At 46.0% G+C, this 22,262-nt stretch overlaps 2 protein-coding genes and 1 long non-coding RNA gene across 6 annotated transcripts; 2 read left to right on the top strand and 1 right to left on the bottom strand.

Moving 5' to 3' along the window:
* Positions 1-1,707: 1,707 nt before the first annotated feature.
* On the bottom strand, positions 1,708-11,614 carry LOC118506453. 3 transcript variants are annotated; one of them, XR_004905504.1, is made up of 6 exons: positions 10,942-11,614; positions 5,143-5,309; positions 3,383-5,071; positions 2,565-3,303; positions 2,151-2,496; positions 1,708-2,078 (listed from the first exon to the last, which is right to left on the bottom strand). It is a non-coding gene; the product is annotated as an uncharacterized LOC118506453 (long non-coding RNA). The 3 variants fall into 3 exon arrangements; XR_004905502.1 differs by having other exon boundaries at positions 2,565-5,071; XR_004905503.1 differs by lacking the exon at positions 10,942-11,614 and adding an exon at positions 5,528-5,661 and having other exon boundaries at positions 2,565-5,071.
* Positions 5,591-9,818, top strand: LOC118506062 (cap-specific mRNA (nucleoside-2'-O-)-methyltransferase 1). Of its 2 annotated transcripts, XM_036042727.1 has the most exons (3): positions 5,645-5,945; positions 6,026-6,517; positions 6,605-9,818. In XM_036042727.1, exons 2-3 carry the CDS (start codon positions 6,193-6,195, stop codon positions 8,818-8,820), a joined length of 2,541 nt encoding a protein of 846 aa, XP_035898620.1. In that variant the 5' UTR covers positions 5,645-5,945; positions 6,026-6,192; the 3' UTR covers positions 8,821-9,818. The 2 variants fall into 2 exon arrangements, with proteins under 2 accessions (XP_035898612.1, XP_035898620.1); XM_036042719.1 differs by having other exon boundaries at positions 5,591-6,517.
* Positions 11,615-11,757: 143 nt separating the features above from the next.
* LOC118506008 (calpain-D) lies at positions 11,758-20,717 on the top strand. The gene is made up of 12 exons (XM_036042597.1): positions 11,758-12,155; positions 12,521-13,197; positions 13,256-13,466; positions 13,557-13,675; positions 13,756-13,914; positions 15,036-16,547; positions 18,392-18,500; positions 18,580-18,735; positions 18,812-18,923; positions 19,170-19,436; positions 19,515-19,661; positions 19,726-20,717. Exons 1-12 carry the CDS (start codon positions 11,953-11,955, stop codon positions 19,897-19,899), a joined length of 3,846 nt encoding a protein of 1,281 aa, XP_035898490.1. The 5' UTR covers positions 11,758-11,952; the 3' UTR covers positions 19,900-20,717.
* The last annotated feature ends 1,545 nt before the right edge of the window (positions 20,718-22,262 follow it).

The following is a 22,262-nucleotide window of genomic DNA, read 5'->3' as shown; positions in this document are numbered from 1 at the left end:
TAATTTCATGATCATGTTGTTCAGTCCACGACCATTCGACATCATTTCGTGAGAGATGTCTTAATAGGGCAGTTCTCTTGGATAAATTTGGTATAAATTTTCCAATATACTTTAGCAGTCCAAGTAGACGCAGAACATCTGACTTATTTTTCGGTCTAGGCATGTCCATAATTGCTTTTATATAAGATTGATCTGGTCTTATTTGACCATCAGACAATATGTGTCCCATAAATTTGATCTCATTTGTTCTATACTGAGTTTTTAATGGATTAAATTTAATGTTATTTTGTTTGGCTCTTTCCAAGACAACAGATAATGTTTTGTCGTGTTCCTCAATATTTTCTCCAGTAATCGCAACATCATCAAAATACACTTCGACACCAGGAATATCTCCGAAAACTTTTACCATACGTTGTTGAAACATTTCCGGTGCACTACTTATTCCAAAAGGAACACGATTGCAACGAAATCGACCATACGGTGTCATAAATGTGGTTAAATTGGAACTTTTTCTGTCTAAAACCATCTGCCAAAATCCATTTTTAAGATCTAAATCTAATCTGTAAATACACGTTTACCTGACATGCGACTTAAAAGATCTTCCGATTTTGGTATGAGAAAGTGTTCTCTTTTAATACAAGCATTCAACGGTTTCGGATCCAAACAAATACGTAAAGAACCATTTGGTTTCTCAACAATTTGCATGTTATTTACCCAGTCTGTTGGATAATTAACGGGGCTAATTATTCCTTGAGCTTCCATTGCTTTAAGTTCTTCTCTCAAACGGTCATGTAAACTGATTGGTATGCGCTTTTTATAATGCAAAGAAGGGACAGCATTTTCCATAAGCACTATAGTACATTTTCCTGGAAGATTTCCCAAACCTTGAAATAAGTCTGCATTTGCCTTGATAAAAGATTCTTTATCTGATGGAAATCATTGCAAAGATGCCACACTGTTAAAACGTTTTAATAACCCAAATGCAATACATGTTTGTAGTCCCAATATTGGTTGAAGAGAATCCTCTACCACAAAGAAATTTGCTGAGTGCGAAATATTTGTGTTTTCATCCACACAGGTTAAACCCAAATAGCCAAAAATAATGAAATCGAACTATCGTGCTGCTTGAGGGCTGCTTAAGGAAAAAACGTACCAGCGCCGAACTTTGAAGCTAGTTAAAAAGAGCGTGGAACTTGATGGAACTATGAAGCTTTTCTACCTTCACTTGGAACTCGATGGAACTATGAGGCTTATTAACACACGATGCAAAGTCATCACCCGAACTATGCGGCTTGTTAAGAAGCATGCGGTACTTCATGGAACTTTATGCCCATTTAAGAGTGAAAGATGGCCCTTCATGTTGTTTGTTTACAGGATTATGTCAATAGGAGATTGCTGTCGGCCATTAAGCGTCATTAGAAAAAAAAACCATTTTTTGGAAAGATGTATTTCAAGTGTATGAAAAATTCGGGAAACTTATATGAAAAACGTGCTAAAAATATGCGTGAGCTGTTTGAGAACGGAGACGACTGCGAAATAATCGATAATACAGGTTCGTCAGTGTAGTAATTTACTTTATGAGACTTTGTTTTTATAATCTTTTTCTACTTTCAGAATCAACAAACTTTGATCATGCAGTTGAACAAACATCCAACAGTTCCAGTTCGGAAAATGATGAGCAGAATAAAACAAAGAACAATCCAAACATCTTCTTGAATATTGTTGTTTTGTCTTTTGTGGTTTATGTTTTAGCAAAAAATTTTCACTGGATTCGGTTGAGGACTTCAAGCACATTTGATTGATAACTTTGTTGGCATCCGAAATAGTAGTTAATCACACAAGTTTCACTCTGCATAATATACGTTCCCAAGAGCTTGTTGGGATGCTGGTGTGGTGTCATCTTCAATCAGTTTATTCAACTGATCCTTTTGTTGTATATTCAGCCAGAAAAAATACGTCGTTCCCTTGCTCGTTCCCTGGATCCAAGGTTCAGGAACCGCTAACAACTCCTTATGCCCTCTGCCATCCACTGTTTCTACGATGTTGAACGGCATCTTTCAAGTATACTAGTGCAATGTCTGTAAGATATAGATGAATTATAAAAATTAATAATAACGAAGGTTTTCAAATATATCTGCGATTTATCTTACCTTACACTTTCTGCGTCTACTCTGACTAAGTGCTGGGAGCCAAATGAAGAGTGCTTTTTGTTCGGTACACCCAATCTAATGGTGTTGGGTGCAAAGGCTTTCCTAACCGGCTTTTTGTTCACGATTTCCTGGACTTGGCGAAATTCTCTATTGTTGTTCCATTTCATTCTGTGTTCCTCTTATATTCTCACTGCTCGCTCCCCTTCTCCCCTTATTGATCCAGCGATCGACACCATGTTTGTGCATGCTAAGACTGGTTCCAAAGGCCCAATAAAGTTTGTTGGAATTTTTTGTCGCTGTCACTTCGGTACGCATGATACCAATGTGCATAGCATCGATGAGCAACCTTCAGAAAATAAAAGTTAGAAAAAAAAACAGAAGTGTACAACAATTACATATGGAACAAAACCTTACCGCTTCGAATGTTCGATGATTGCTGCTTAACTTCTTTTTGTCCAGGTAGAGCATAATGAGCAACGACAGAACTATTGGTACAAACGACAAAGACAGCACTCTTCACGCAGGAAATACCATGTTCAATTCTCAATTTGTAGGGATTATAGGAACGTTAATAAAAGATGCAATATCACAATACACACTCCACTCACACTACTAACAGAACTACCTGACATACGATATAAAAAATGTCATCGATAACACACAACCATACAAGCGACATAACTACTCAGAAATTCACATTTTTTTTGCATTTTGCTTGTTTTTATTTTTGCGGCTATCTCGAAACAGACAATTTGCTTGAAAATAAAAAGCGCATAAAAACTTTCTTTAACGGTTTGAAATACGAAAGCTGCTTAAGGCCCGGTTAAAGGTACGACGAACTATGACGCTGCTTATCTACTGCAAAAGACATACTAGATCAGCGATCTTTAGCGTGCTGAAATTGGCTGCTTAAGATAATTTGGCTATTTGGGAACGAACCTGACCGTGTATTTTAATGTCATTATTGTTATAGTCCACAATATTAAACGAACACTCGTTCGACAAAGTTAAATTCATAGGGTTCACCACTCTCAACGGAATACAATTGACATCAGCGCCCGTATCAAGCTTGAATTCTACCGGCCTGTCCTGAATAAGGTATCGTTTAGTCCATTTGACATTAGATCCTCCTGTTGTTTCATTAGAGTTTACTCTATAATTAGAATTATTACAAAGCTCTTGAGAAAATCTAACATTTTCCTTTATGTTACTTTTATGGACATGTACATTACCTGATTCAGACCATGCAATCATATGTACGTTTTTCTCTGTCTTCTGCTTCGAACCAATTTGTGCTCGCGTTGCTTCCAGCGGTACCCCAGTAGTATTGTTGTTCTTGGCAGCCTTGCAGAATTTCTTGGACCTCGTCGTCCGCAATTGTTGCAATTCACATTTTTCGCTGGACAGTAGCGACGATGGCTCCCGTTGTAAGCTTGGCCACAATTAAAGCAACTGACGTTGTGGAAATCGGACCGTTGAATGGCGGCTACATCTTTACTTCCGTCGTGCAGTTCAGTTTTGTTCTTTATATTTTACCACACGCGATACGCGACTTTTTATACGTTTATTCTTTATAAACGACACTTGATTCCAAGAGTTTAGTACTTAATAACGACTGTAAGGGAGTTCTTCTACTTCTGACACCATGTAACAAGTGTAGAAAACTGTTTATTTAACTATTTATAGACGACCCACATACATGCGTGGTTTCCCTGTACAGTTACCGTTAGCGTCTGCCTGACAGCAAGCTAGCTGTCATGTCCAGTGTTGCCACAGCTGCCTTAGATGTCACATGCCAGTGCTACCAGCATCCTAACTTATTACAAATACCATTGAAATTTTTTTAGCTTCTCCGGTAACGTGGGGGAAGCAATTTTATTTAACTTAGATCGGTTAATCTTTTAATCGGTTTTTTTAAGTCGGGAGCGCACTCGGTATCACTGTCGCGTGTTCAGCCGGCAAAACGAGAGTCTCTACTTCTCTTGGTGAGCGGAACAACTGCTGTCAATAATGACAGTTCAGCAATTCAGCTGATGACATTCCGCAACGCTGGACGGTGGTCGATATTAATATTCCTCCGATAGAGGTCGCCACAGTACTCCCCTTCAGATCGGTGTTATGCTCGTGACGATGTCGAAAACACGTATATGCACTCGCGTACCGAAAAGGGCGATCTTTTTCACTCGCGACGATGAAAGTCGATAAACTCGTGAGCCAAAAATCGGCGTCCTTGTATCAGGCAACACTAATGCAATGGTCAACGCGACACGTGAAAAGCACGACACGACACTATTCACAAAATCGCGGATCCGAGACGCGGGCCACTTAATGGCGTCGGTTCGTTGGTAAGGACGACTGGCTGAAAGGTAGCGGGGTCTGCCAGGGTCCGAAACGATGAACACTGCGTCGGGGACAATCCGGAACACGCGATAGTGCACCTTTTTTCGCACACGTAACGAACCGACTTTTTTACTCGCGGATGACGACACGCGGTAAGAGACGGGGAACGACGTGTGTCGACAGCGTCGGGTGCGCGAGAACAATGGCGTTGCACAGATAACACAAATGACGCAAAAATTGTTCGGAAAACGACAACAATTAACCGATCACGTCGGGGTCACCAGTTTTAGCTTCTCCGGTAACGTGGGGGAAGCAATTTTATTTAACTTAGATCGGTTAATCTTTTAATCGGTTTTTTTTTTAAGTCGGGAGCGCACTCGGTATCACTGTCGCGTGTTCAGCCGGCAAAACGAGAGTCTCTACTTCTCTTGGTGAGCGGAACAACTGCTGTCAATAATGACAGTTCAGCAATTCAGCTGATGACATTCCGCAACGCTGGACAGTGGTCGATATTAATATTCCTCCGATAGAGGTCGCCACATTTTAAATAAACATTCAAACCGCTTTTGCAATTAGTTCAACTAAAAAATTGAATAAACGAGCAAGCTAGTTACCTAGTAACATCGTTTAAGAGATTTCTCGAAACCCTTACCTCGAACCTCGCATTATCTCGAAAGGCATTGGCGTATCATTTCTGGCATGCTTTGATTTGATTTTACCGGTAGCGGGATATTTTACCTTGCGTACAGCGTAGCGGTCCAGAAGAGATGCAATTTTCAGTCTCGGTCGTCTGAAGATCAAAACAGACATCCAAAAAATCTACAAATAAGCAATTAAAAAAAATCAACACATACATTGACAAACGATCGTACGCATCTGAACTTCTGATGTATCAGCTTTTCGTACGCCGAATTCTGTCAAATCTAATTAAAATTTTCTACGGCAAGACCGTTCTATCAGAATAATAAAATAAAATTGTTTTCTGTTGTGAAGTTGTAACATCGTTCGGAAATGGCCCGCACAGTTTCCGTACTCACTTTGATTAGACTACCCGTTGATCGATCGGAAATAATCTACGCACACCTCACATTCAATCACTTTGGTAACAGTGGTCACTCACTTGGTCATTTTTTTTTTTATTGGTTAAACACATTACTTTTATATTAATTATCGGACGTTTACTCTCACAGCAGCTGTTAACTTATTTTAACTATTAATTATTGAAAAAAAAATTAATAAGCTAATTTCGATAGTGTTCGTTCGGCTTCAGGACCACAGTCGAGACAAGTCCGGTCAAGCAAGTGCATTCGAGATGCTATGATAGATAAGGCAATAAAAAAAGAGGTAGAGCGATTCATATTGTGCGCCAAAGCATCGTAGCTTTTCAAGCTGCATTGTTTTTTTTTTACGCTTTACATCTCGCTTTTACTCGTTCTGAACAGTTCCTGGTACCTGGTAGGTTTCCCGGGTTTGTTTTTTATTGGTGGAGTTTTATGTTTAAATATAATCCTTCGCCCCAAAACAAACGCTAATAGTATGGTGCTCCATGCATAAGCCAGCGAACGAATGCAGTTGGTTGATTGAATTGTAGCCTCGCTGAAACGGAACCATCAACCGACCTACTACAGCGCTACAACGCTGTGTGCGTGAAGAAGCAGCAAAAGGCAGGAGGCTTTGTTACCGGAACCGAATCTGATTGAAGATGGCTAGCACATCCACCGAATCCAGCATTCTGTACAAGGATGAAGAAGCTCAGCTCGATAGCTCGTACAAGAAGGGGAAACGGAAACACCACACCACCGCCGACGATGACGCGGACCAGCCGGATAGCAAAAAGGAGCATCAGGCCGCGGCGATCCCCAACACCGCACCACCAGCGGAACCGAGCTCGTTTGCGAGCTTTTCGGAAAAATCCGTTCGCATCATGCAGCAGATGGGCTACAAGGCCGGTACGGGTTTGGGAAAGGCGGGTCAAGGTCGAGTGGATCTGATAGAAACGTCCTCGCAGAAGGGACGAAGTGGTTTAGGTAGGTGTTGCTGCTGCTGTTGTTGTTGTTTCCCGTTTTGCTAAACTTATCATCTATCTGAATGTGGAATGTGAATTCCCGCTTTAGGTATGAAGCTGAACGAGCTGAATACGGCCGCGGATCAATGGGACGGTGCGGTGGAGGTGTTACAAATCCCGGAGGTTTGTGCCTGGTTAAAGAACGCAAGCGCGGCAGCCGACGATCCGGGCATCACCCGGGAACAGCTGGACGCCTGGATAAAGGTAGGCCCGCGGAAGCTAGTAATCAGCGACGAGGACAAGTACTGCCAGCCGGACATACTGCAGCAAATCCTTGCCAGCAAGTCCGTGTTTGACAATCTCGGTGCAGATGATATGCGCAAAGCGCGCTCGAAATCTAACCCGTTCGAGCTGATAAAGAGCAACATCTTCATCAACCGTGCCGCGGTCAAGATGGCAAACATGGATTCGATGTTCGACTTTATGCTGACCAAACCGGTCGACCGGGCCGGCAAACCGTTGGTGAAGGAAAACGATCTCTTCTACTTTGCGGATGTGTGTGCCGGTCCGGGCGGATTTTCCGAGTACGTGCTGTGGCGGAACGGGTGGCGTGCGAAGGGGTTCGGCTTCACGCTGAAGGGACCGTGCGATTTCCGGCTGGATGATTTTACCGCCGGCTCGCCGGAAACGTTCGACGCGTACTACGGACCGAAGGAGGATGGCAACATTTTCGATCCCGCCAACATCGAGGGTTTCTCCGAGTACGTGATGACGCAGACGGAAACCGGCGTCCATCTGATGATGGCGGACGGTGGCTTTTCGGTCGAGGGGCAAGAAAATCAGCAGGAGATCCTGTCGAAACAGCTCTACCTGTGTCAGATGATTGTGGCGCTTGCGATCGTACGCCCGGAAGGGCACTTCGTGATGAAGGTGTTCGATCTGTTTACGCCGTTCAGTGTCGGGTTGGTGTATCTGGCGTATCGCTGCTTCCGGGAGATTTCCATCTGCAAACCGAACAGCAGCCGGCCGGCCAACTCCGAACGCTATCTGGTGTGCAAGTGGAAGCTACCGCAAACGGATCTCATTCAGCGCCACCTGGAGGACGTTAACAGGCAGATGTTTAACTGTGGCAAGAAAAACATCGACACGCTCGAGCTAGTGTCGGAGGAAGTGTTGCGGGCGGATGCCAGGTTTTACGAGTATATCTGCACCAGCAACAACACGATCGGGACGAACCAGATACGGGCACTGCTCAAGATTGCGGCCTACTGCAAAAATCGGGAGCTGGCCGAAACGCGCCAGATGGAGGTGAAGCAAAAGTGTCTCGCGCTGTGGAAGCTGCCGGACGGGATACGAAAGTTCGCCAACAAGGGCGACCCGGACCAGTACGTGCAGAAGCTGTACAAGGACTGGAAAAACCTGACCAAGGAGGTGTGCCAGGTGGAGAAGAAGCTACAAAACGCCGAGCTGAAGACGCACTTCCAGTCCGCGTACGACTGGTGCTTTGTGCCGATCGGTAATGCGGAAAGCAGTGGGAAAAACATACGCACCATACTGCTCGGCAAGGGTGGCAAAGAGGTGTACCGGTTCGATACGAAACAGTGCAGCTGGTTACCGGTGACGGATGTGGCGATCGAGCTGCCGCAGGGCACAATCATTTATGCGGAGATTGTGCGCGAACTGCAGGGCCAGGGCAAATCGCAAATCGTCATCAACACGCTGCACATCATCGATGCAATGATGCTTGGCGGGGAAAACATTCGCCGGCTGCCACTGCGGCAGCGCATGGCACGCTGCCACCAGTTTGCCAAGGCGCTCAGCAAACCGCTCAAAGGCATGAACGCGGACAGTAGCAACGGGAGCGCCGTTACGGTACAGATCCGGGCCAAGAAGCTGTACAGTCTGTTCGACATCGAGCACGTGTTCTTCAAGTCGCTGGAAACGTATCAGCTAAAGACTGGACCGCCACGGTTGGGGTACCGGCTGCGGAACGTCATCGATGCCGATCGGTTCTACGTACCGTACGGGTTGCTGTTCCTGAAGGAGATCAAACCGGACTATCTAAAATCGCTGTCCACGAAATGGAACAAGCATTACTACTTTCACGTGAAAACCAAGGTTTCCCTCTATCCGGAACAGTTTGAAAATGCCGAGGCGGAAACGATGGCCATATTTGAGGAAACGTTCCACTCGCGGTTGCTGTGGAAATGGGACATCGAGTACCAGGTTGATCCGCAGGTGACCGAGGCGAGATCGTCGGACACGGTGTACCGGGTAGACTTTAAGCAGTATCTGGAAACACACTACGGCCAGAGCTTTAATTAGTCGCCGGACAGTGATTTCCGGATCCGGACAGTTCAAGTGTCAAGTCTTGCAAGACGAATGACCATGTACTCGGGGGCTGGGCCACCTGCTACGGTGGCACTAAAGTACTAGAGCAAACTGGTAACACTGGTAGCTTCTCATGCCACGAACGAAAAGCAGACATGGCGACACATCCATCAAACATGGACACATGGCCAAAGTTGCCGGTCCTCAAACCGAGAGGATTATGGGATTACAAACCCATGAAGTAGTGCAGGCCCAGTAAGCTGGATTCTCGTACCGAAGCGTGCTAAACCTCGACAAAATTGAGCTTTGTATATATCGGTTCAGGTTGAACGATTGCTTTGCCGGCTTTTTTTAACTTGTTTAAGTACACACGTTTGTTCCTAGTGTGCGCCGAACGATAATGCTACCCAACCCACATCTAATCGATGGAAATATGTTACGGCAGCGGGTAACTTCCTATCAGTTACCAAACCAAAACATAGTTCGTTTAAATGTAAGCTAAGCACGTTGTTCTCCCGATTAGATAAGACAATTTTGCATTCGACTTTCGAGCCATGTGTACTTGTTCTTACAATCTTATTCGTTGATAGTTCCATATTATTATTAGCTTCCTGCTTTGGCATTCGAACCGTTGTCGGTCTGTCGGTCTACTGTACTGATTTTCATCCACCTTCTTGGCATATTGCTAGAAAATTGTGAATTTTAAACCAACAACAGATTATTCAATCTTGGGCTTGCTAGCTCCACAAACGTCGGATTAAACTTGATGTGCTTAAGATAACAGAGAATACCATTGCAAAGCGAATGTAACCATTAAGCATAAAGAACTAATTGTCTAAATAAGCAACAGCGAATGTTCTTAAGAGGAATTTCTATGATTGGATAAGAGACGTCAATGTTTATTTTATAAGCTTTTGCTTTTATGTTTTATAAACCAAAATTGTTCTTAAATGTATGAATTTCTAAAGAAGAAATGTATTTGTCTAAAAGTCTTCTCGTCTTTTATTTCACACTAATGTAGAAAGGTAGAATATCCGAATGCTTTATCTATTTTAGCAACAACTTCAGTAGTTTAATCTTCTGACCGACGCTTAAGTATTCTGTTAACTGTTAGTATTTTTTAATCCTCGGCCTACAGATACAGCCTCCATGCGTATGCGACAATAAATGTTTCCACTGTGGTAGGGCTTACTAATCCGAGTCTAAGTCTATCTGGATGGGAATACCTTTTTTGATAGTAGTAAATGTCTATTCTATGAAATGAATGTCATTACGGAAAAAATGGGCATCTGCCACCGAACCGACCTGTTTTAAACTCTCAAGTTGAGACGCAGTCTTCTGGCATTTGACGGAAGAATCTACCCTCAAGTATTTGAATCTTGATTTGCTTCCATGCTGATCTTCTGCTACCAATGATTCGAAAGACCCATTGTGCGCCGAAGATGATTTTTAGACGCTTAGATGTTCCAGGTCATACAAGACTAGAGTGTTGCTTTGGTTATATTTTTCTGTGTGACAATCCTTAATCTGACACACGCTTTTGAACGCAAGCTCTTCTATGTAAGAGAAGCTTACCACGCGATCCAGCAAGTGGCTCCAAACTCTGGGTCGATGAAAATTAACCTGGCGAAATCCAAAATGACGATATAACCACAAGTGGTCAAGCTGACAAACAATGATTTACGCAGGGGTAATGGTTCTTCATAGGTTCTGGCCAGCAGTTTGTTGTCCTAGTGCCCAGGAAAAAGGTCCTTCTGTCTAACTCGAGCGAATTTGGGAAGCCATCTCCCAAACAAGCGTGAACAGGAGAAGGTCGACCGTTAGGAAATGGTCCTGGTGAACACAGGAAGACGCCTAACGTCCGACCCGCGTAGCGTAACACTATAACCGGCGGGAAGGTTTAGGATTGACCAGTTTTCTCGCGGGCTCTATCCTTCGGCAGAATCTACAGATAAGTAAGGTTAGAAAGTATCAAATTTGATTCCTTTACCAATTGTTCTAAACTGCTAAATTCCAATTGTGCTGGAGAGACGGTAATATCAGCATGAATAATAATTATGGAAGAAGTTGAAGGATACTGTCTTTTCTTTCTCTATACAAATATTTATACTTTACCTTACTTTTCTGTATGTCGGGGGTTTCTGGTTCCACATCGCACAAAGTCCGTGACTTTTCTGGAAATTTGGTTTTCCTCCTCTCACTTACACACATACACACACGCCCGCATTGGTCCTCCGTAAAAAAAGGACACGGCTTTTCGTCTTCACACTTCACACAGCGAATGATCAATCAGATTTTTGCACGGCTTCTTATCCTCCAAAACCCTGGCACAATTTCCCGACACAATTACCAAACACATGCTCAAATTTTCTACCTGTGGATCCTTTGTCACCGATATATCCTCCTCTCATACCAATTTCTGAGAACACTAACGCGAGGATGATAATCAGTGGCGAATCTTTTGTACTAAAATATACTCAATTTATCTTTTACCGTTGCTGAACCACACACACACAGGAATCCGTTGTCCTTGTATTTTCAAACGGTCGTTATCCTTTTGAGTGAGTTTGCTTGTTCCTTTGAAATTGGCGATGTGTTTGCAGCTACAGTTTGAAGGTTTCCTCTGTTTACGCCGGCGATGATACAACAAACATCGGTTTAAGGATTATAAACACTTTGCGCTGGGAATCCTCCCATTTGATGGTGTATTTCAGTTTAAGATCGCAAAAATTGTGCTGCAAATTATTTAAACGTGTGGGAACGGTCGCGCGAAATCATAAACCCGGGTAAACAATGTTCCATATCTACCGGCTAAACTGTCAAACAAACTCTACAACAAACGCAAGATACAGCCAAACGTCAGCTGAGGCGGTGGTCTATGCACGAAACTGTCCAAACGTCTTCCCAGTGTCATACCAACTGACAGGACTGGATTTTCTTTTCACCAAACCAGGAATCGATACCGTGCGTGAAACAAAAACAGAATTGATTGGAGCGAACACACACACACACACGGGTGAAGAAAAAAAAAACGAAGGGAAACGCGAAGGGCAAATCTATGGCTCCTCGGTAGAGAGGCTCGTGTTGGAGTGGTGTTACAATGCACAGTACGTAAAATGTGTCAAAATGGGTACGATAGCATCGGTGCTCCAGTGGTATTGTACGAAATGCAACTACCTAAACCCAACGGAAAGCGTACGATGCCTTAGGTGTCGCACATTTCGCAAAGCGAACAGAAACGTCGACCTGATCCACCATCAACTGCTCGCCAGCACCGACGGCAGCATTCCCGTTTCGTCATCGTGCGTCCGTATGAAGGATGTGAATAGGTAAACTCCGTTTCCGTTTCCGTCTCTTTGTTTTGCAGAACGGGTTGCGTGCACTGTGTGCTGTGTGCGATTTCCTGCACCGTATGTACAATATCCTGCACCGAATACCCCCGAAAGAAGCTGGCACCGTCCGCCAGGTGACCCGCACGCACTGGGTCACGGAAAACGAAGCGCCCTCATAAGTTTCGGCCGCTGGAATCTATGCTGGGGATCTTCTTTTTTTCTGTTCGAGGGCGGACGATATCCTTTTTCTTTCGGGTCCTTGGATACGCACTCACTCACGCACTCGCGCTCACACTCACGATTCTCTTTCTCTTCTCTGAAACACAAAACCCGTGTTTTTTCCCACCTCTTTTGTTTTGCAGAAAGCTAGTTACGAACGATTGCTTATTTCGCGTGATAGACAGCCTAGCGCTAGCGCACAAAAACATTAACCGGAAGAAAATCGAACGATCGTTCGTGCATCCGGTGCCGGATCCCCGCTGCTGCTGGAACCGGAAACGGTACCTGTCGCAGCCGAGCATCAACCGCAAATGGAATTGCCACCGATGCCGCGTGTACAATCGTAGCGTTTCCTGGCACTGCATTAACTGTGAAGCACTGAGCGTGATCGCGCCCGTGTACAAAGACACGATCAAGAAGCCACTGACGCCGCTTACTTGCAGAAACACCGAGCACGGCAACAGCACCGACCACTGCACCGGTCGGACCGCGGTGCCACCGTACGCACCGTGTCGCCTTAAAACGTCCCGCAGCATGGAGCAGGTCGGGTCGGCCCGGTGCCGATTTTGCATCTACAATCAGTTTAGCTTCGAGAGCGATACGTCGCAGACGTGCTGTTGCTGTTGCCGGACCACGAAACCCGCCCGCTGCCCGAAGGAATCCGACACCGACGGTCGGGAGCAGGGCATTACGACGATTACGAAGCGGACGGGCGGGTTGATAGTGGTGCCGTCGACGGCGCCACGGTACATCGAGACTGCGGCCACAATCAACGTGCGGCTCAAGGAACCGAGCAAAACCAAGGGACACAGTCAAACAGGTAGCCGACTTGCCGTTTATCTCATTTCGATCGTATTAACATAGCATTTCTGTTGCAGGAAAAAAAGTTCCCGCTTCATCGCCGGGTGCACTAGAACCAATCTATGCAGTTATCAACAAGGAGGCGAAACGCAAAAACATTAACAAAATAGCGAGCGATGCTGTAAATAATAATGCACCGATAGCAAGCGTCAATCTGCCGGCACACGCAAAGGAATCGCTACGTGACGATTACGCAAACCTTCCAACACCGATGAGCTGTAAAAATGGGTATGAGACGAACGATCAGAGCATTCGGTTTTTCCTTAACAAACTTCACACGCATATGCTTTGGGCTTTTTTTTCTCTCTCTCTTTTTAGGAAATCCGAGAAAGAGAATGACACGTTAAATAATACTACTAGCGCGGGAAGTGAAAAGGTTGCTGCTAAATGCAAATATAATAAGCAACTTTTCTACTATAAAAATAATTTTGATAAAGGTTCGTGTACACAAGGGCTGGTACTCATCCATCCAGCAGGCTGAAGACGTTGTGTGTTGTTCCTTTTTTTTTTCTTGCAGTTAATTATCACGGCGGTGATCATGATATTTTTTCCGTTATGGATGAATATAGCACGCATCAGAATTCCACAATACTAGAGTTAGATAACATTCCTGCGATCGTTAAGGTACCGATAGCGAGCTTCGAGCAGGATCTAGATGATGAGTGGTGCACGAAATGTAAGTCAAAATCTGCTTACACTCGTTTTACTAGATTTTCTCCCGAGGTTTTTATCGAGCTTTATTGCTCACCAGATAATCATAAAAAGATATGAATTTACAAAGCTGATTTAAGTAACATTCACAAGAAGTGCAAAAACATTACCAACATTACAGGGGTTCTCGGATCATTTCAACATTGTAACGCTATATGTCAATAGCACAAAACGCTAATCCGGCATCGTATGTGCAATTCAACCTCGTTAACGCGTGAAAACTCGGGAACTTCAACTCTGTTAAATCCCAACTCGACAGTCGAAAATGCATGTTCATACTGCGTGGTTCGATGTAATACTGTTTCATACTTAAAAAGTCAACCGATGACTCGATGATATGATACGGTTTTCATTTCAAAACTTCAATTAACCTTTAAAGATAAGTCTGTAGGATTTTTATTGTTTATGTTGAAAAATTTGAATGCTTTTTCTGTTCCATAAAGCATTCTTCTCCTTCTTATTATTTGGCACCACAACCTCGCCTGCCATTTATTGCTTCGACTTGATTTTTTTTCCCTTAGCTGGATAAGTCCTGTTTAACGACTCCTCTCTCAAGTTCTCTCTAGACGATAGTCGTCGCTCTTCTTGGAATAATGACCCCTTAAGATCGGTCCTGCACTTTCAGGCTTACTAATGCGTAATGATAGCACGTAGTTAGATAGTCAAGTCCTCACTATGGGGGAACGGTCCGGATGGGAGTTGAACCCCCGGTCCTGCCGTATGAATACCGGTGCCATTGTCCGGTACCCGCACCAACGGACCGCCACGGTTGAGAAGGGTTAACAAGGTTGAATTGCATATACGATGTCGGATTAGCGTTTTATGCTGTTGACATATAGTGTAACAATGTTGAACTGGCCTGAGAAACCCTGTCAGATACAAAAAAGTACAAAAAAATAGCTACACTATTATTACTATAATTAAGCTGTCCACTAACTATTTATGGGAAAGCTTCATATACCCTTGCAAGGTATTTAAAAAAAATCTCTGGAAAGCTGGCGAAAAACCTCGAGCACACCTATATTCGGATGCGTTTCACTAATACCAACCTTACATTTTTACATGCCCTCAACCAACCTTCAAAAGCATCTAAAGCGACGGATGAAAAGGAATGGTCCTGCAGGAAGTGTACGCTGGTAAACACTAGCACCGCACTCGCGTGCATTGCCTGCGGTGGCTCAAAGCTCCGCAGCATCTGCAACGTCGAGGAGATGACGCTGAAGAAGGGCGAATTTTGGACGTGCCACAAATGCACGCTAAAGAACTCGATCGTACAGCCCGACTGCAGTGCCTGCAAATCGTTACGCCCGTCTGTTAAGGGTCCGGGTGTGCTGGTGGTAAACGAGTCGCTTGCCACGAACCGATTGATATTAGGACAGTGCGACGAACCATCGAACAGTAGCCGTTCCAGTTCGTCGGCACCCGGGCACGGCGGGACACCGATCGATTCGGGTGCCATTCCAAAGCAGCTGCAGCAGCAACAGCAGCAGCCGCCGCAACCGCCACAGCAAGGACCACCGCCACCATCGCCCCAGTCGTGCGTGACGGTCAAATCGATCGTACCGTCGATGCAGGTATCGATACCGAAGCGTACCTGGCAGTGCCCGGCCTGCACGTACGAAAACTCGCTCGCCTGCGTCGTGTGCGATATCTGCTCAAGCCACCGGCACATCGATACCGGCTGTCTGGTGTGGCAGCAGCAACAGCAGCTGCAGAAAAACAATCGGCTCGAGGAAAACCAACGCCAGCTGGACGATCTGGAGGCGCTCAATCGCTGGAAAAGCATCATCGAGTACTGCGTCGAGAATGGGCAAGCGTTCGTGGACGATTCGTTTCCGCCGGCAACGAAAAGCCTGTACTATCAGCCCTCGTCCAACATCGAGTGTAACCCGGTCGCACAATGGCGCCGGCCGCACGAAATCCTTTGCGAGGGTGGCAACCAATCGACGCCACCGTGGGCCGTCTTCCGCACCCCCCTACCGTCGGACATCTGCCAAGGTGTGCTCGGTAACTGTTGGCTGCTGAGCGCACTGGCCGTGCTGGCCGAACGCGAAGATCTCGTCAAGGAGGTGCTGCTGACGAAGGAAATCTGCCCGCAGGGTGCGTACCAGGTAAAGCTATGCAAAGACGGCCGCTGGACGACGGTCCTGGTGGATGATCTGCTACCGTGCGACAAGCGTGGCCATCTCGTCTACTCGCAAGCAAAGCGAAAACAGCTCTGGGTACCGTTGATCGAGAAAGCGGTCGCGAAGATACATGGGTGCTACGAAGCGCTCGTGTCCGGTCGTGCGATCGAAGGTTTGGCCACACTGACCGGGGCACCGTGCGAAAGCATTCCACTGCAAGCCAGCTCACTGCCACTGCCGAGCGAGGACGATCTAGACCGGGATCTTATATGGGCGCAGTTGCTGAGCTCCAGGTTAGTGAAGTTTCTGATGGGTGCCAGTTGTGGTGGCGGTAACATGAAGGTGGATGAGGATGAGTATCAGAGGAAGGGGCTCCGGCCGCGGCACGCCTACTCCGTGCTGGACGTGCGAGATATTAAAGGACATAGGCTGTTGAAACTGCGCAATCCGTGGGGACACTTTTCCTGGCAAGGTACATACTCCATAAAACACACACCACCCCCCCACTGAATACTTTCTCTAGCACTTGCCTGTAGCTTAGATCTTCAGTTTTACTTTGTACATGTTTTGTTACTGCTTTCCCCACGCACTCTTTGGTATGTAGTTTCTGTCACGACTTGTTCAGTTGCACCTTACTTGTTTTATTTTCATGATTGGATTTTATCCAATTATCCGTAACACACATATAGCGTTCAATATTACAGAGGTTGTTAGTTCAAAAAACAAAGCGTCAACGTGTCTAAAGGATGCGCGAATCAAGTAACAGAGGGGCGCAAGTACTAGCAATAGGAACGCTGCATAACTCCCCCTTCTAATATTATCTCTTCCAAAAGAATGCAAGTAGGTGAGGTTGGAGAACTACAGTTCTAGAGAGCTTCCAACCGATGTCTCTTTAATTTTTTGATTTGATCAGTTTCCCGTTAACTCTAGATGGTTAAATGTCAAGGACTTTAAATGTAGAAATGCCAGGACCCATGAGACAGGTATGTCGCTCCTAACATGGTGAACAAATGATGGCGGTCTCTTCTTCTTCTTCCTTCTTGGTCTGCTCCTATGAAGCATGTCTAAAAGGCATGGCCTGGTGTCTTCCAATATCTCAAGATCTCAGGATACCAGTGGTATCATAGATTCTCCTCGTTGCTGTACGTATGGGTACGTCCAGTATCATCTCAAGGAACCTATTTTGAATCCTTTATCCTGTCAGCGTATCACCGAAGGAGCATCGTCCCCATGCAATAAAGCCGTACACACTACTTATCCTATACTTCTCTTCTTCTTCGGTGGCACTACAACTTCGAAAGGTCTTGGCCTGCCATTTCTGGCTTTCTGTGACTGCGTACGGGGAGGCGGTTGGGATGGGATTTGAACCCCGGTCCTGCCTATGAAGACCGGCGCCGCTGTCGCCTCGGCCACCGAAACGCCCTAACTTATCCTATACACAGCCAATTTATTCCCAAGGAACAGACTTAGCATTCTCTTTAGCAGAGGATACAAATTGGACCAGCAACCGAATACTTTATTAGATGTTGAATATAAGGTTTGAAGGAGAGCTTGCGTTCGGTTACTCTTCTTCTTCTTCTTCATAGGCACTACAACCTCGAGAGGTCTCCGCCTGCCATTTCTGGCTTTCTGTGACTTGATTTTACCCGTAGCAAAGTAGTCAGCCCTGCGTACGGGGGAAGCGGTCTGGATGGGATTTGAACCCCGGCCCTGCCCCGTGTGAAGACCGGCGCCGTTATCGCCTCGGCCACCTGACCGCGCCACTCTCAGATATTTCAGTGGTCGAACGCATTCCTTACTTGTAAGGAAACACAATCGCTTGGGTCTGGGTGTTGTTCACCACAATGTTCCACTCGGAGAGAGATATTGGGGTTTGAAGCATTCATTCCCTTAGCAGACCTCTTCCAAGATAGGCCAAGAAGCGATTTGTATACACGAGAGCGTATAGTGCTAGCTGTGTGTTGCTGGACTGGAAAGGGACGTCTGCTGTGAAACAGCTGTACATTAGGGGTCCAAGGACACTCCCCTGGAGCACTCCGGCACAGTTCGGAAATGGTTCAGATCAACACAGACTCAACTCGGTATTATCTTAACCAGATAAACAGGGAGGCATTGATCGCGGAGTTTATGCAGTAGCCCATTTGTTCTTGCTTGTTATCCCTATCTCAGATCCTTCCTGGACGATTTTGTTGTTGTTGTATTATTTCTCTGTATACGCACTGCCACATTCTCTGTACAAACTGTACTGCAAGTGTAACCCTTCCCAAACATATAAGTTTGTAGAGTAAAATCTACTGATAATTTGTTTAATCGTAGGCGACTGGTCCGATGATTCCGAACTGTGGACAGACGAGTTGCGAGACAGTCTGATGCCACACGGTGGTTCGGAAGGTGTATTTTGGATATCCTTCGAGGACGTATTAAGGTAAGATGGTGATGGGCATCTCATCGCCCGTTCAGCAACCTTTTGTAGCAACACATTTCATTGCGTCTTCTGCCTCTAGATACTTTGACTGCATCGATATATGCAAGGTGCGGTCGGAATGGAACGAGGTACGGCTGTTTGGCACCTTGCAACCGCTCCGCGCTTTATCCTGCGTACTAATCACGGTGCTCGAACCAACCGAGGCAGAATTTACCCTCTTCCAGGAAGGGCAAAGGTATGTTGACGATCTCTGTGCGCTCGCTGGAGAGATGATTTCTTTTTCGTTACATTATTTTAATCTTTTTTGGTAGAAATTCGGAAAAATCTCAACGCTCTCAGCTCGATCTTTGTGTGGTGTTGTTTCGAACGCGCAATCCAGCAAATCCTGAGGTGGGCCGATTGGTGGAGCATAGTAAACGACAGGTAAGAGTGTTAGAAAACGGCTGTGATCTAGTGATGGGGGCTCTGTAGCGGAGCCACGGATCCGGGAGCTGGTTCCGACTTCATCCCGGAGCCGGCTTCACTCAAGCACCAAATCAACTACTCCGGAGCTGACTGCGAACTAAAATCTTTGAGGCCGGCTCTGGCCCCGGAACCGATATTCCCATCACTAGCTGTGCCCAACAAAGTGTGACGTTTTATCGCTCCCTTTTCGCTCTTTTCCCATAGGTGCGTGGTTTCGTTGGCTGCCACAAGATGCTCGAAACGGACCTGTACATGTTGGTTTGTCTCGCGTTCAACCACTGGCACACGGGAATTGACGACTTTATGCAATATCCGCAGTGTGTGCTAGCGATACACAGCTCCAAACGGTTGCTGGTGGAGCAAATCACACCACCCCCATTCCTGCTGGCCGATGCAATCATCAATCTTACGCTGGCCAAGGGCCAGCGGCACGAAGGCCGGGAAGGGATGACGGCGTATTATCTAACGAAGGTAAATCATGTCGGGGATGGGAAGGGAAGAACGCTTACTTTTTACACTACCATACTGTTCCTCGCCACACACACACAGGGATGGGCTGGCCTGGTAGTGATGGTTGAGAATCGGCACGAAAACAAGTGGATACACGTGAAGTGTGACTGCCAGGAAAGCTACAACGTTGTTTCGACGCGTGGCGAGCTCAAGACGGTTGATTCCGTCCCACCGTTGCAGCGGCAGGTAAGTTGCGAGGCCAGCAAAGCCCGCACCCGTGTGCTAATCCCCGAAACTTACCAACCCACAGGTAATTATAGTGCTGACGCAGCTGGAAGGCAGCGGTGGGTTTAGCATAGCGCATCGTTTAACTCACCGTTTGGCGAACTCGGGCGGGTTGCACGACTGGGGACCACCGTCCTCTACACACTATCCGCCGATCGACAACGTGTCCGAGCTGCACTCACCGCGCATGATTACCTAGAGAATCTATTGGCACCATCACAGTAGGGGCAAGTGCAAGTGAAAAGTCGACCGTTGTGTTCGGCTGCGTGAATTTAACCAGGCGGCTAGGCTGTGTCGGGGGATGCATCCCGTACACTGGCTTGCTTTGACTATTTTAGTACATCCGTAGCGGGAATGGTGGCGATCCTAGATGTCCATCGATCGTCTTGCACACATGGTACGGGCGGCGCACAATCGAATGCTGCCGCGGAAAAGACGAGAAAGAGAGAGAGAGAGAGAGGAGAGTACACAGCTGGGTCAAAATTAGTGATGTGCAAATTGAGTCAGAATACGTGAATGATTTAAATCTTAGCAATGAATTAGATGATTTAAATCATCACCATGCCGACTAACCACTCACTCATGAGTTAAATGACTCATTGGTGGTTTAATGATCTGTTCCGACGAGCTTCTCATTCACTGCGTTTCAATTCTCTCACCTTGATTCAGTCAGAATAGTAGTGAGTTAAAACGTAATGAGTGAGTGAGTGGCTAGTCGGCACGGAGCGTTAAACCATTCGTCGAGATTTAAACTCCCTAAGAGTGAGTGTAAGATTTAACTCACTGCTCTAGCTCATTCACTCTGATTTAATACACACTTACTGAGTGGTTGCTCCCATCACTGGTCGAAATCGACGTGGACGTGTGTTGTGTTGTTGTTAGGCAGCGACGGACGCGCGCGCGCGTAGGCGAATACGTCCTACATACGAAACTCTCAAAATAATCATTGCTCTGATATTGATACAAATAAAAATCTCCATAGCCCACAGAGACACACACCTTCACATGTTACGAAAATTGTTGGTCATTGTTTTAATGCTTGTTTAGCGGTCGATAAGGGGTGCCAAGCTCGGTCCAAGGCTGCATTGTTCAACCCACGATTGAAACCGATCTCCGATAGTTTGGGTGCTCAAAGAACTCTGAGCCTCCTAGTCGGAATCGATCGCTATTCCACGCTGAGCTTATCACGAAGTCGACCTATGGTAACTAGTTTCTTTGTCTTTCTCGCCTTTGATTCTTGTCGACTTTGTCAGACCGTGCTTCCCAATACTAAAAGCAAACAGGAATCCCATTCCTTCAGTAGGTCCTAGGAGCCCATGACAGGGCATCTGTTCTATTGCATGATTCTCCAACGGTTTGGTTCGATTTCTGATGCCTTGATGACGATTGGAATGTGATGAGCAAGAGATTATGTTCAAGGATTTTCTGAAACATCGATCTCAAAATGAAGATGTGGCCAATAAAACCAGTTCTAATAGTTTCTGACGTTGGCTTTAGCATGTTGGTGCAAACCTATGATCTTGCAGGCTGGATGCTTTCGACTCTTCTGCTTCGGTATCTCCTTTATCTGCTTTACTGCAGGTGTCTATCAAAGTAAGAATTGCTCCTCTGTAGCTCATCTCTCGTTCGTCCTTGAGCGGTATCGTCTACGCTTTATTTTAGGCAGGTGTTCTTGGCGGAGGCCTACCCGGACACTCCCTAGCTACCGACTTTACGGTTCTGGAACGTAGTGACTAGTGTTGGGTAGTGAGCTCGAGAGCTACCGGGAGGCCTCGCCTCAATAAAATGAGGGCTCTGAGCGCGCTCTTCGATTTCATTTTTTTTCGCCCTCAGAGGGTGCGGAGCTACCGGGAGGCCTCACCTCTCACATGTTAGTGAAAAAACTCTTTAAAAAGAGCTACTTGACCCAACACTACTGGTGACCTTGGGAGTAAGCATTTAACATCATGTAGCAATTACGAGTTTCCCACCGAATCCCCTCCGTCTTCTCCTTTGAAACAGTCGTTAATTCCCTTTCCGAGCCGTACGCACGTTCGCCAACCTCCCTGTATCATCATTTAATGGTTTTATGCTTCCAGCAAAAACGAACAAAACCTCCAGACACGGCTGATCAATATTTGATTGCAGCACAGCGAACGAAACCTGGGTTGGTCGGTAACATTCATATGACCTTAACAGGGACGCGACAACCTTTTCCAATGCTACCCGGCGTGTACGCACAAGGTTAGTGAGCCTGCTGACGACACCGACAGTACAGTGTCTCGAACGAAAAACCGGACACCTTGCTCGATTTAAAGGTGTTCACCGGAATTTCCGCCTGGTTTGCATAAAATTCAGACTTTCTGTACAGTTTTGTCCAGTTTTGGTCGTTTGACAACCGATTTTTCAATCAGTTTTTGGTTTTGTAGATAGCTGAAACATGTAGAAAGAGAAGCGCGAAAGGAGAATGATGATTTTCGAGCCCTAGTTTAGGGGCGGTCCGTTGGCCGAGGCGTTAACGGCGCCAGTCTTCACAAGGCAGGACCGGGGTGTTCAAATCCCTACCAGTTCACTTCCCCCGTC

This window comes from Anopheles stephensi, chromosome X (assembly GCF_013141755.1).
Source record: "Anopheles stephensi strain Indian chromosome X, UCI_ANSTEP_V1.0, whole genome shotgun sequence".
NCBI lineage: Eukaryota > Metazoa > Arthropoda > Insecta > Diptera > Culicidae > Anopheles > Anopheles stephensi.
This window is presented reverse-complemented; position numbering and strand designations above follow the sequence as displayed.

What these genes read in the sequence shown, in the direction of transcription:
- LOC118506008 (XM_036042597.1), top strand. Translation starts at nt 11,953, where the DNA reads ATGGGTACGATAGCATCGGTGCTCCAGTGGTATTGTACGAAATGCAAC. An exon ending in TCCTTCGAGGACGTATTAAG is followed by an intron (nt 18,501 to 18,579) that starts GTAAGATGGTGA and finishes TTCTGCCTCTAG; the next exon opens with ATACTTTGACTGCATCGATA. An exon ending in TCCCACCGTTGCAGCGGCAG is followed by an intron (nt 19,662 to 19,725) that starts GTAAGTTGCGAG and finishes ACCAACCCACAG; the next exon opens with GTAATTATAGTGCTGACGCA.
- LOC118506062 (XM_036042719.1), top strand. Translation starts at nt 6,193, where the DNA reads ATGGCTAGCACATCCACCGAATCCAGCATTCTGTACAAGGATGAAGAA. An exon ending in GAAGGGACGAAGTGGTTTAG is followed by an intron (nt 6,518 to 6,604) that starts GTAGGTGTTGCT and finishes TTCCCGCTTTAG; the next exon opens with GTATGAAGCTGAACGAGCTG.